This window comes from Onychomys torridus, unplaced genomic scaffold, assembly GCF_903995425.1.
Source record: "Onychomys torridus unplaced genomic scaffold, mOncTor1.1, whole genome shotgun sequence".
NCBI classification, from domain to species: domain Eukaryota; kingdom Metazoa; phylum Chordata; class Mammalia; order Rodentia; family Cricetidae; genus Onychomys; species Onychomys torridus.
In genome coordinates, this window is record NW_023413862.1 from 71,492 (window position 1) to 84,872 (window position 13,381).

Below are 13,381 nucleotides of genomic sequence, written 5' to 3' on the forward strand. Positions count from 1 at the left end.
GGCAGTTCAGAGGGTCCTCTAGAGGACATCCTTGGCTTGAAGAGGAAACCACAAGTTCTGACATTAAAACTGATGCCCATTCAGCATACTCCAGAATTAATAGCTTCTAAAATGAACATTACTCGTGGTCCTCAGGAGTACCAGTGGTCATTGGTGCCCCCTATTGGTACCAGATGTCTCCATAGGAAGGTTTTTGTGTAGGCTCAAACTGGAGTTCCCTCACAGAAATACATGGCTGTGTCCTCAGTTAGCAGATTGTTCAGTTTTAAGAAAACTTGGCTCTTGGAGGTGTCCCTGCTGATGGTGACTCGGGATTTGAGAGCTGAATTATAATCTGTACCTCCACCAGTCCATATTACTCCCATCCACTCCAGCCCCTTTCCAGGAGGCTGGCGGACCCAGCGTACACCATAGCTGGTTAATGAGAACCCAGAGACAGTGCAGGTGAGAGACAGGGTCTGTGAGGGCTGCATCAGACCAGGTCCTAACTCCTTCAGCTGCACCTGGGACAGGGCACCTGGGGACAAACAACATCACCATCAGTCTTATATCCCATGGATGACATGCCTGGTCCCTCTCCTGAAAGCCTGACAAACTTACAGCTTGGAAAGGTCACCAGGCAGAGGAGCAGCACCAGGACAGCCATGCTCTGCTGGAGGCTCTGTTGAGAAGGAGATGGGGCTCCACAGCTAGGCCTGGGCATTCAGCCTGAGCCTGAGGGCTGCTTTGTATTGTGAGGGGTTCCTGAGAGGATAAAAGAGAGCACAGGGCAAGGCTTCCACTCTTCCCTCAGGTGACTGAGATTTGCCGTATGCTTCCTAGATGACCTGGAGATAGAAACTCAGGAAAAATTTCCTGTTATTTTCTGGATTTCCAATCCCTGAGAAATGAGAAATAGTATGATACACACTGTGCAGACCTGAGAAGTAAAACATGCGAGTGTTTATATTAAGTGAGTCCACATCCAAACAGTGGAACTGGGTACCATGTCCTACTGCATTTTTAGAACTCTATGAAGTCCTGTAGTGAATTTAGGATGCAGTTGGCCCTCTTAGTGATCAAAAACTCTGCTTAAGGAACAGCTAAAAATGTATTGTTTTGATTTCAGTGGAATTTTCTCATTCTCATCATCCATCCAGGAAATAATTTGTGAGGAAGCAGCTCACTTACACTGTTACATGTGATCGTGTTTTTATCTGAGAGCAGCCCCAAGGGACTGATTTTAACCTCTTCACCTTCTCATAGGGAACACTGTACCTGGAGATTAGGTTTTACTTCCTCTTGGTTTATGTCAGTTTGTCTTTCTCTGTGCAGTTATATCTGTTTATACCATGTGACACAGAGCATCCCAGGTTCCTAAATATGATTATTGCATTGGTAAGGGATGGGAAGACAAGCTGTTCATAAAACTTCATAAAACACTATAGTATTCAACTAGGCTTGAGGTTTATGTTAAGTAAAGGAGAAAATAAGCCAGAGAAGCTGAAGTCAAGCCAAGTAGTAGAGAAGAAATAGACATGATTACAGGGACCCTTTGCCTTGAGATATTGTTCACCATAGAGAACAAGAGTTGGCTGAGTTTTCCTCCATGCCTTCCTAATTTAAACCATGGGGATGTGAAGTGCAGCACTGGAGCCCATCTGTTCAGTCAGCACTCAGAGAACATCTGCATTGGTACTGGAGATCTCAGGTTTTGTGTCCTTTATTTCTGTGTGCTTCATCTTTGTACTCAGAGAGGCAGTAGTAGAGACAGGTCCTGACCTTAGGGAGTTAGCCATCCTGTGCAAGCTCTCATGGTCACCCATAATATGAGTGCTGTCTTCCCACATTCTTGATGCTCTGAATGTTAGAAGAATGTTTTGTAGTCATATTCTCAGTATGTCTCATTGTGGGTCTGTAATCATTGGGGATTTTTTTCATTGTGGTAACAAAATTTGCGAAGGAGTATTATAGAAATAAATATGTATCTCATGCTATATTAGAGAACTTGGCATAATTCTCATTTTTCAAATATTTTTGTCATTGTTTACTTCAGAGATAGTTTGTATCCATATTCTGTATTCTCTTCCTCCTTGGATTTCCCTTTTTCATGAGTTCCCTAAAGGAAGTCATTAAGAAAAATTTGTTTGCAAAAAGAAAGAGTTCATGATAAAGCCACACATTATTTATAATTATATTCTATTTGAGAGACAGATTCTTATTCTTAAGTGTTTTAACATTTGTATTTATTTTTGTTTGGAGGACATACGGATACTCAATGGGTCATGGTACCATGACAGTACTGGCTCTTACATTTGTGTTGTAGTTAGTATTTAATCAACATAATACAACCTAGGGTCATCACTGAACAAGGATCCTCAGTTGGGAAAAATGCACCCATCAGATTTTTCTGTAAGAACGATTTTGGGGTCATTCCTTGAGCAATGATTGGTGATTGGTGTATCAGGGTTAAGGAAGATAGGGGTTGTGCCACTGATGGGAAAGTGTTCCTGGGTTATGTAAGAATGCATGCTGAACAACCATGGAGTTCAAGCCAGTAAGCAGAGTTCCTTCATGGTTCCTGATTCAGTTCCCACCTTCACAATCATCCTTTGATTTTTTTCCTTTTTTGTTTATTAAAAAATTTTCTACTTACTCCACATACTATTCACAGATCCCCTCTCCTCCCTGCTCCCACACCCAGCACTCTCTCCCAAGCCACCCTGCATTCCCACATCCCCCAAATCGAAGTCTCCCATGGGGAGTCAGCAGAGCCCAGCACACTGAGCCTAGGCAGGTCCAAGTCTCTTCCCACTGCACCAAGGCTGTGCAAGGTGTCACAGCAAAGGCACCACATTCCAGAAGCCTTCCCATGAACCAGGGATAGATCCTGATCCCCCTGCCTGGGTGTCCCCTCAAATAGTTTGAGCCAAACAACTGTCTTCCGTGTCCAGATGGCTTAGTCCAGTCCCATGGGGGCTCCACAGCCTCCAGTCCACAGTTCATGGGCTTCCACTAGTGTGGCCAGTCATCTCTGCATGTCCTCCCATCATGATCTCAGTGTCCCTTGCCTGCAGCATCTCTCCTCTCTCTCCCTCAGTTGGATTCCTGAAGTTCAGCCTGGAGACTGGCCGTGGATCTCTGTATCTGCCTCCATCAGTCACTGGACAAAAGCTCTATGATGACAGCTAGGTTATTTGCTGAGCTGGTCACCAGAGTAGACCAGTTCAGACACCCTCTGGACCACTGCCAGCAGACCAAGTTGGGGTCAACTTTATGGATTCCTGAGAGCCTCTCCAGTACCCTGCCTCTTCCTATTCCCATGATGTCCTCATCTATCATGGTATCTTCCTCCCTGCCATCCCACTTAGTCACTATTCCAGCTTTACCCTCCCATTTCCCTATGTTCTCATTCCCTATTCCTCACCCTCTGCCACCCCACCCCCCAAACCCAGTCCACTCATGTAGATCTCATCCACTTCTCCTTCACAGGATCATCCATATGTCCCTCCTATGGTCTTCCCATGTTAGCTAGCCTCTCTGGAGTTATGGGTTGCAGTCTGGCCATCTCTTCCCTCACATTTAATATCCACTTATAAGTGAGTACATACTATGTTTGTCCTTCTGATTCTGGCTTACCTCACTCAAGATGATATTTCCTAGTCCATTGTTTTCCCTGCAAATTTCATGGTATCATTGTTTTGTACTGATGATTAGTACTCCATTGTGTATATGTGCCATCATTTGTTTATCCATTCTTCAGTTGAGGGGCATCTAGGTTGTTTCCAGATTCTTGATATTACAAATAATGCTGATATGAACATAGTTGAGCATGTGTCCTTGTTGTAAGATTGAGCATTCCTTGGATATATGTCTAAGAGTCGTATATCTGGGTTTGAGGAAGACTTATTCTCAATTTTCTGAGATACCACTTATTGATGTCCAGAGTGCCTGTTCAAGTTTGCATTTGCACCAACAGTGGAAGAGTGTTCCCCTTGCTCCACATCCTTTCCAACATAAGCTGTCTTCAGTGTTTTTGATCTTAGCCATCCTGACAGGTATAAGATGGTATATCAGATTTGTTTTAATTTTCATCTCCCTGATGACTAAGGATGTTGAGCAATTCCTTAAATGCCTTTCAGCCATTTAAGATTCTTCTGTTGAGAATTCTCTGTTAAGCTCTGTAGCTCATTTTTAATTGGATTTTTCAGTATTTTGATGTCTAACTTTTTGAGTTCTTTATATATTTTGGAGATCAGCCCTCTGTCAGATGTAGGGTTGTTGAAGATCTTTTCCCATTCTGTAGGCTGTTGTTTGGTCTTATTGCCTATGTCCTTTGCTCTACAAAATCTTCTCAGTTTCAGGAGGTTCCATTTATTAACTGTTGCTCTCAGTTTCTTTGCTATTGGTGTTATATTTAGGAAGTGATCTCTGGTGCCAATGCATTCCAGACTATTTCCTACTTTCTCTTCTGTCAAGTTCAGTGTAACTGGATTTATGTTGAGGTCTTTGATCCACTTGTACTTGAGTTTTGTGCATGGTAACAGATATGGATCTATTTGCAGCCTTCTACACGTTGACATCCAGTTTTACCAGGACCATTTGTTGAAGATGCTTTCTTTTTTCCATGGTACAGTTTTGGCTTCTTTTCAAAAATCATATGTTCATAGGCGTGTGGATTAATGTCAGGGTCTTCAATTCGATTCCATTGGTCCACAGGTCAGTTTATAGGCCATTAGGAAGCTGTTTTTGTTACTATAGCTCTATAGTAGAGCTTGAGGTCAGGCTCTACTATAGAGGATGCTTTGTTGTACAGGATTCTTTTAGCCCTCTTAGGTTTTTTGTTTTTCCACATATAGTATTGTTCTTTCCAAGCCTGTGAAGTATTAAGTTGGGATTTTGAAGGGATTGCAGTGAATCTGTACATTGCTTTTGGTTAGATTGCCATTTTTACTATGTTAATTCTACCTATCCATGAACATGGGATATCTTTCCATTTTCTGGTATCTACTTCAAATTCTTTCTTCAGAGACTTAATGTTCTTCTTCTTCTTCTTCTTTTTTTTTTGGTTTTTGGTTTTTCAAGACAGGGTCTCTCTGTGTAGCTTTGCGCCTTTTCTGGAGCTCACTTGGTAGCCCAGGATGGCCTTGAACTCACAGCGATCCTCCTGGCTCTGCCTCCCGATTGCTGGGATTAAAGGCATGCACCACCACCACCCGGCCTAAAGTTCTTATCATACAGGTCTTTAACTTGCTTAGTTAGAGCTACCCCAAGGTATTTTATATTATTTGTGGCTATTGTAAAGGGTGATGTTTCTCTGATTTCTTTCTCAGCCCCCTTTTCATTTGTATATAGGAGGGCTTCTGATTTTTTTTAGTTGTATCCTGCCACCTTACTGAAGGAGTTTATAGCTATAGGAGTTCCCTGTTAGAATTTCTTGGGTCACTTATGTGTACTATCATATCTTCTGCATATATGAAAGTTTGACTTCTTCCTTTCCAATTTGTATCCCCTTGATCTCCTTTTATAGTCTTTTGCTCTAGCTAGAACTTCAAGTACTATATTGAATAATTGTGGGGAGAGTGTGCAGCCTTGTCTTGTTTCTGATTTAATGGAATTGTTTTGAGTTTCTCTCCATTTAATTTGATGTTGGCTGTCAGCTTGCTCTAAACTACCTTTATTATGTTTAGGTATGTTCTTTGCATTCCTGAACTCTCTAGAACATTTATCATGAAAGGATGTTGGAATTTGTAAAAGGTTTTTTCAGCTCCAATGAGATGATCATGTTTTTTTTTTCTTTCAGTTTGTTTATATGGTGTATTACATTGGACTTTCATATGTTGAACCATCCTTGCATCCCTGGGATGAAGCCTGCTTTGTCATGGTGGATAATTTTTTTGATGTGTTCCTGGATTCGGTTTGCCAGCATTTTATTGAGTATTTTTGCATCAATGTTCATGAAGGAGATTGGTCTGTAATTCCCTTTTTTTGTTGCATCTTTGTGTGGTTTGTGTGTCAGGGTAACTGTTGCCTCATAAAAAGAATTTGGTAATGTTCCCTCTGTTTCTATGGTGTGGAACAATTTGAGAATATTGGTATTAGCTCTCTTTTGAAAATTTGGTAGAATTCTGCACTGAAACCATCTGGTTGTATCGGGAATCTTAAGTGGTCTTATTATTAAAATCAAACCTGTGGCCAGTTATTGGGGTCAATGCTGGAAGATCAGAGAAGCAGAACAAGCCACAGCTACTCACCTCGCCAGTTCCTCAGCTGATCCTGTTTCCTCAGAGTGGAAGCCTCTGAGTCCTCATCCAGAATGAATCTCAGCTGAACTGTTGCTCAAAAGCTTAACCAGCTGAACTGCTGCTGAAAGTCTAAAAGCTTAACCAGCCCAGTTCCTGGTCCAGTTCCTGGTCCTTACGCCTTACATACCTTTTTGCTCTCTGCCATCACTTCCTGGGAATAAAGACAAGAGTCACCATGAATGGCTGTTTCCAATGCAGCCCTGAACTCACAGAAATCCGGAGGGATTTCCGCCTCGAGAATACTAGGATTAAAGGTGTGAGTGCCTCCATATTTTAGCATCTGTATCTAGTGGCTGTTCTTTTTTTGACCCCAGGTAAGTTTATTGGGGTGCACAATATTTTGGGGAACAGAATACCACTAATTTCTGGGCTTTTTTTGGTTGGGAGACTTTTAATGACCATTTCTATTTCCTTAGGGATTATTGGTCTGTTTAAATAGTTTATCTGGTCTTGATTTAACTTTGATATGGGATATCTATCCAGAAAATCATCCATTTCTTTCAGATTTTCCAATTTTGTGGAGTACAGGTTTTTGAAGTTTGACCTGTTGATTCTCTGGATTTCCTCATTTTCTGTTGTTATGTCCCCCTTTTCATTTCTGATTTTGTTATTTTGGATGCTCTCTCTGTGCTTTTTGGTTAAATTGGATAAGGGCTTGTCTATCTTGTTGATTTTCTCAAAGAACCAACTCTTTGTTTCATTGATTCTTTGTATTTTCTCTTTGTTTCTATTTTATTGATTTTAGCCCGCAATTTGATTATTTCCTGGTGTCTGTTTCTCCTGGGTGAGTTTGCCTCTTCCTGTTCTAGAGCTTTCAGGTGTGCTGTTAAGTCACTAGTGTGAGATTTCTCCAGCTTCTTTATGTGGGCATTTAGTGCTATGAATTTTCCTCTTAGCATTGCTTTCACGGTGTCCCATAAATTGGGGTATGTTGTACATTAATTTTCATTGAATTCTAGGAAATCTTTAATTTCTTTCTTTATTTCTTCCTTGACCCATTGGTGATTCAATTGGGAATTATTTAGTTTTCATGAGATTGTAGGCTTTATGTAATTTTTGTTGTTGTAGAAATCTATCTTTAAGCCATGGTGCACTGATAAAACACAGGAGGTTCTTTCAATTTGTTTGTGTCTGTTGAGATTTGCTTTGTGAACAAGCATGTGGTCGATTTTGGAGAAGGTTCCATGGGGTGCTAAAAAGAAGATATATTCTTTTGTGTTCGGGTGGAATATTCTATATAGTGTATTTGAGTTATAATGTCAGTTAGTCCCCTCATTTCTCTGTTAAGGTTCTGTCTGGCAGACCTGTCAATTGTTGAGAGTGGGGTGTTGATGTCTCCCACTACTAGTGTATGGGGTTTGATGTGCAATTTAAGCTTTAGTAATGTTTCTTTTACAAATGTTGGTGTCCTTGAATTTTGGCATAAATATTCAGAATTGAGACTTCATTTTATTGGATTTTCCCTGTGATAAATATGTAGTGTCCTTCCCGATCTCTTTCAACTGATTTTAGTTTGAAGTCTATTTTATTAGATATTATGATAGCTGCACCAGCTTGATTCTTAAATCCATTTGATTGGAAAGTCTTTTCCCAGCCTTTTATTCTGAGGTGGTGTCTGTCTTTAAAGTTGAGGTGTGTTTTGTGTATGCAAAAAATGGATGGATCTTGATTTGTATCCATTCTGGATGTATCTAAATTTCTTAGGTTGGATTTTTCCTTCTAGAGCTTTTTGTAGGGCTGTGTTTGTGGAGAGATATTGTTTAAATCTTGTTTTATCATGGAGTATTTTGTTTATTCCGTCTATTTTGATTGAGAGTTTTGCTTGGTATAATAGTCTGGTTTGGCGTCTATGGTCTCTTAGTATCTGCATAATGTCTGTCCAGGACCTTCTGGCTTTTAGAGTCTCCATTGAGAAGTCAATTGTTATTCTTATGGGTCTACCTTTATATTTTACTTGGCCCTTTTCCTTTGTAGCTCTTAATATTTTTTCTTTATTCTATATATTTAGTGGTTTGATTATTATGTAGAGAGGGGATTTTTTTTTTATTCAGTCTATTTGGTGTTCTGTAACCTTGTATTTTTATTGGCATTCCCTTCTTCAGGTTGGGAAAATTTTCTTCTATGATTTTGTTGAATGTATTTTCTGTGCCTTTGAGTTGGTATTATTTTCCTTCTTCTATCCCTATTATTTTTAGGTTTGGTCTTTTCATGGTGTCCTAAATTCCTGGACATTTTGGGTCATGACTCTATTTTGGCTTTAGTGTTTTCTTTGACTGATGATTCTATTTCTTCTTCCATATCTTCAGTGGCAGAGATCTACTCATCTAACTTTTGCATTCTGTTGGTTATCCTTGCATTTATAGTCCTGGTTTGTTTACTCAGATTTCTACTTCCAGCCTTACCTCAGTTTGTTTCTTCTTTATTGACTCCATTTCAGTTTTGAAATCTTGAACTGTTTTCCTCACTTGTTTAATTCCTTTCTCTTTGCTTTCATGGGATTTGCTGATTTCCTCCCATTATTATTTTGACTTTTCCTCAATTTCTTTAAGGGAATTTTTCATTTCCTCTTTTAAGATCTCTAATATTGTCTGAAAGTCATTTTATAGTAGATATCTTCTGTTTCTTCTGTGTTGTGATTTTCAGGTCTCGCTGATGTAGGTTCTGAGGGAGCCATATTGGTTTTTATGTTGTTGACTATATTTTTGCACTGGCGTCTACCCATGTCTTTCTCCACTTGATGCAAGTGTTGTCTGTGTCTGAGGGAGCCTCTCTTGGTCTGATTGATACTCTTGATCCAGTGGGAGTTCTTGGTCTAGTTGATGCTGATGGACTCTTTGTCTTAGGGACTAGCTCTTAGACCAACTGGCATCAGTGAGCTCTGTCTCTGGGAGAAGCTCCTGTTTTAGTATGTGGTAGATGGTGGTAGTCTGACCTGTGTGCAGGAGGTCTGCCTGCCAACTGGCCTCTTAGTCCAGTTAGGTGCTGGCAGGCTCTGTCTCAGGGACCAGTTGCAGTCTCCCCTCCTTTGATTGCTTGTCTTTATTTTCCTACATGATGGCTGTATGATTTATGATTACATAAGCTCTTTCCTTCCCTTATTGATTTTGATTATGATGTTGGTCACATCTGTAGATAAAAACCTAGGTTAATTTCAAATTCTTCTCATGAGAGGATGGATGTAGGGTCTGCACAACTGCAACCATAGCCACACATACAGTTACACATACACACATGTTCTCTCTTTGTCTCTCTTTCTGTCTGTGTCTCTCTGTCTCTGTCCCTCTCTATCTCTCTCTCACACTGACACACACACACAGAGACAGAGAGAACACTCATTCTTAAATAGGATGTCTAATCAAATCCATTCCATCAGTGCTCAGAAAACATTGAAGAGGAGGAGGCAGAAAGAAGAGTGTAAGAGACTGAAGGGATTGAGGAAACCAGGAAAATGACTATTGTAGAAGAAAGCAATGGAACAATTTGCTAGTCAGACAGTAGTGGCTCATGCCTTCATGCTTTTAATCCCAGCACTCAGTAAGCAGAGGCAGGTGGATCTCTGTGATTTTGAAGCCATACTGGTCTTCAAAACAAATTCTAGGACAGCCAGAAACATTTTATACAGAATACCCCTGTCTCAAAAGATCAAAAATGAAGGAACGGAGGAAGAAAGGAAGGAAGGAAGGAAGGAAGGAAGGAAGGAAGGAAGGAAGGAAGGAAAGGAAAGAAAAAATAAAAAGGAAAGAAAAGAAAAAAGGGGAAAACACACAGCTGAACAAACAGAATGCAGAATGGAAGCAAAGTTTTACCATTACTCTTCATACAATGGCTAAGATCCAGAATTTACAAGAAGTATAGAAATTAAATGTTGCCAGGCAGTGGTGGTGCACACCTTCAATCCCAGCACTTGGGAAGCAGAGGCAGGTGGATTTCTATGAGTTCGAGGCCAGACTGGTCTACAGAGTGAGTTCCAGGAAAGTTGCAAAGCTACACAGAGAAACCCTGTCTCAAAAAAATAAAGGAAAAAGAAAAAGAAATTAAATGTCATAGACATATAAGCTTCAATCAACATGTAAAAAGGTGGCCCGAATAGACACTTTTGAAAAAAATGAATGAAAGAAACACAAATGGTCAATAAATATTTTAAAACATGGGCATGGCCCTAGACACCATGGTAGTTTAAATTAAAACTACTTTGAGATACCTCTTCAGCCCTCTCCCCAGTAAGATTGGCTGCCGTCAACACATCTGACAGCAAATATTGGAGATGATGGTGAGAGGAAGCAGCCCCTATTCACAGTTGGTGTGGATGCAGACTAATTCAACCATTGTGGAAATCTTTTGGCAGTTTCTCAGAAAATTAAAACTGGATCTACTATATGACTCGGCTATCTTTCTCCAGAGTATATATCTCGAGAATGCTATACCATGCCTAGAGATAATTGCAGCCCATTGTTTATTACTGCTTTGTTGACTACAGCAAAGTATTATAATCAACATAGTTGTTAATCTACAGAGCAATCAATAATGTGTATAATTTATATATACATGTGTGTGTATGTTTGTGTGTGTGTGTGTATGTGTGTATGTATAATATGAGAATGTTTTGAATCTTTAAATAATATTGAAAGTATAAAGTTTTCTGGGAAATGGATGGATATTGAATATATGATATTAAGTAGGGTGATGCAATCATTGAAATGATAAAAACATATTTTTTCCTCATATACAGAATCTAGGCAATTATGTATGTGTCTGCATGTGTGTGTCTGTATATAAAATAAATGTACATGTGGATACAGTATGCACATGTATTATACACATGTGTGTGTCTGTGTATAAAACAAATGTACATGGGGGTACAGTATATCCTATGGAAAAGAGAACAAGAAAGGCTAAATACTTGGGGATGAGGAATGACTGAAGTCATCAAATGAATATGAACTATGAAAGAAGATATGGGTAAATGTTTATTTAGTTTTAATTCTGTCATGGATTTTTTTATTTTTGGCTTCAGATCATCGCATTTTAATTATAATATCCAATGTGAAGCTCCATGTCTTCTTTTCCAAGTGGCCACTCTAAAAGAATCATTAAGACAATGTTAGTAAAGAAGTGCATGTGTCATATTCCAAATAATATAGTTACATTTCTCTAAGCTTCATAGCTTAAGTTTTTTAAAAAAATATATTTTAAAAGCCAGGAATTATAAAAAAATGATGTTAAATTTTCATTATATTACATACTAACTTATATGTCATCAGGATTTAAGTGTTAGTAATGCAAGGGACTTTATTTTAGATTGCTTCTTCAAAAAATAGAGCTACATTGGTTTACTGTACTCTACTTAGAACAGTTCTGGACAAAGATTAAAAAGGACTAATCAGTTCTGCAAAGCACAAATTCAACATTTGACTCACACTGTGAAAGAAAGCAAAAGGAAAGCCATTTGGAAACTTAACGATTTTCTATGTCTTTAGTGTCTGATCCTGTATAGATCTCTTGCTCATCACTAAAGTTTACTTTAGAATAAATTAGGTAGGAAACTAGATATGAAGCTTTAATTGTATTAAATTACTGAGGTAAGGAATGTAAGCTAATGATGCTAGAGTGGAACCAAGAAATTTTCATAATGAATTAAGTTTTTGAATTATGTCAAAATGTGGAAGAGTTGTATATTTTGTCAATGTCTCTGTAAGAAAGTCAATCAGAAATGGAACTCTAAAATTATTTTAATGTAATCAGTATAATACAATATGGATTTTTGTCATAGTCAGGAAATTATTTTTTAAACGACCCTCATTGTACAAAAACTCACTATTGTTATATTTTATTTAAATAATAGCTTCCTATCACACAAATATATTTCAAATATGCAAAGTGCATTGCTGCAATATCCTTTTTCCAAGTCTCAATGTCTTGTTTTAGAATAAAACTGTAATATGATTTCCAGAGGAAACCCATAAGTGCCTCTACAGTAGAAGTTCAACATCTTAAAATGTTCAGCAAATTGCAAAGAAATATGTCTAAAGGCGGCATACACTGGAAAGAAAATATATCAGTGTTTTTAATGTTTTCTGTTCTTGTCTCCAGGATTTTCCCTCTAGCCACATAGAAATGTACACCTACATTACAGTTTCTCAAAGTTCAGCCGTTCTGTACAGTTGCCACTTTCCAATGCAGAGACTTCTGTGGTAGATACAGCATTATATGTTGCAGAGAACGTTCCTGAGAAAATCAGTGTATGAAGAAATAATACATCTTGGCCTTTTCTCTGGCCCAGAGCGCCCCCTTTTGGTGCTGAGCGCCCCTGCAAGGAGGTTTGTGTCTGGGCTCACACTGAAGTCTTCTCACTGTGTCTCTTGCACAGTAGTAAGTGGCAGTGTCCTCAGCTTTCAGGCTGTTCATTTGCAGGTAGAGGGTATTTTTGGAATCATCTCTGGAGATGGTGAACCGGCCCTTCACAGATGCACTGTACTCTGTTGTGTAACCATTAGCTTTGTTTCTACTCACTGCAATCCATTCCAGTCCCTTCCCTGGAGCCTGGCGGTTCCAGTACATATAGTAGTCACTGAAGGTGAATCCAGAGGCTGCACAGGAGAGTTTCAGGGAACCCCCAGTCTGTACCAATCCTCCTCCAGACTCCACCAGCTGCACTTCACATTGGATATCTGTAATAGTAGAGAACTGTGGTCAGGAAAATGTCACACACACTCACTCTCCCTCCTACTCATGTCCACCTCTTACTCATGCTCCCACACACTCAGCATCTTATTCCCCTAAATAACCTTTTACAAGAGTTACAAAGAAAATGCAGTTCAGCCACAGCTTCATGGTGAGAGGTCTGTGTTCAGTGCTGATCCCAGAATGGTAAGACCAGGGAACTCAGGACTGGGCTCCTCTGCTAGAGCTACAGTGTCATGTCAGGGTTCATTTTTATGAGCAGAGGGAACCTAATTTGCATTTCTTACTGCTATATCATCAGTTGAAGTAGAAGATAGTGCAGATGTTATTACAGAAGGCAGAGATGAAATGATTGAGTTGGGCAGGCCTGGCAGAGTTACAATATTGCTTATTATGTACATTTGATAAACTATTCA

General features: G+C 39.4%; 2 gene segments (V, D, J or C); both read right to left on the reverse strand.

The window, feature by feature from the left end:
- Positions 1 to 203: 203 nt before the first annotated feature.
- On the reverse strand, positions 204 to 646 carry LOC118576540. The segment is given in 2 exon segments: positions 204 to 517; positions 601 to 646. Coding segments are annotated over 2 exon segments (360 nt in total).
- Positions 647 to 12,518: 11,872 nt separating this feature from the next.
- Positions 12,519 to 13,115, reverse strand: LOC118576541. The segment is given in 2 exon segments: positions 12,519 to 12,952; positions 13,070 to 13,115. Coding segments are annotated over 2 exon segments (480 nt in total).
- Between the last annotated feature and the right edge of the window lie 266 nt (positions 13,116 to 13,381).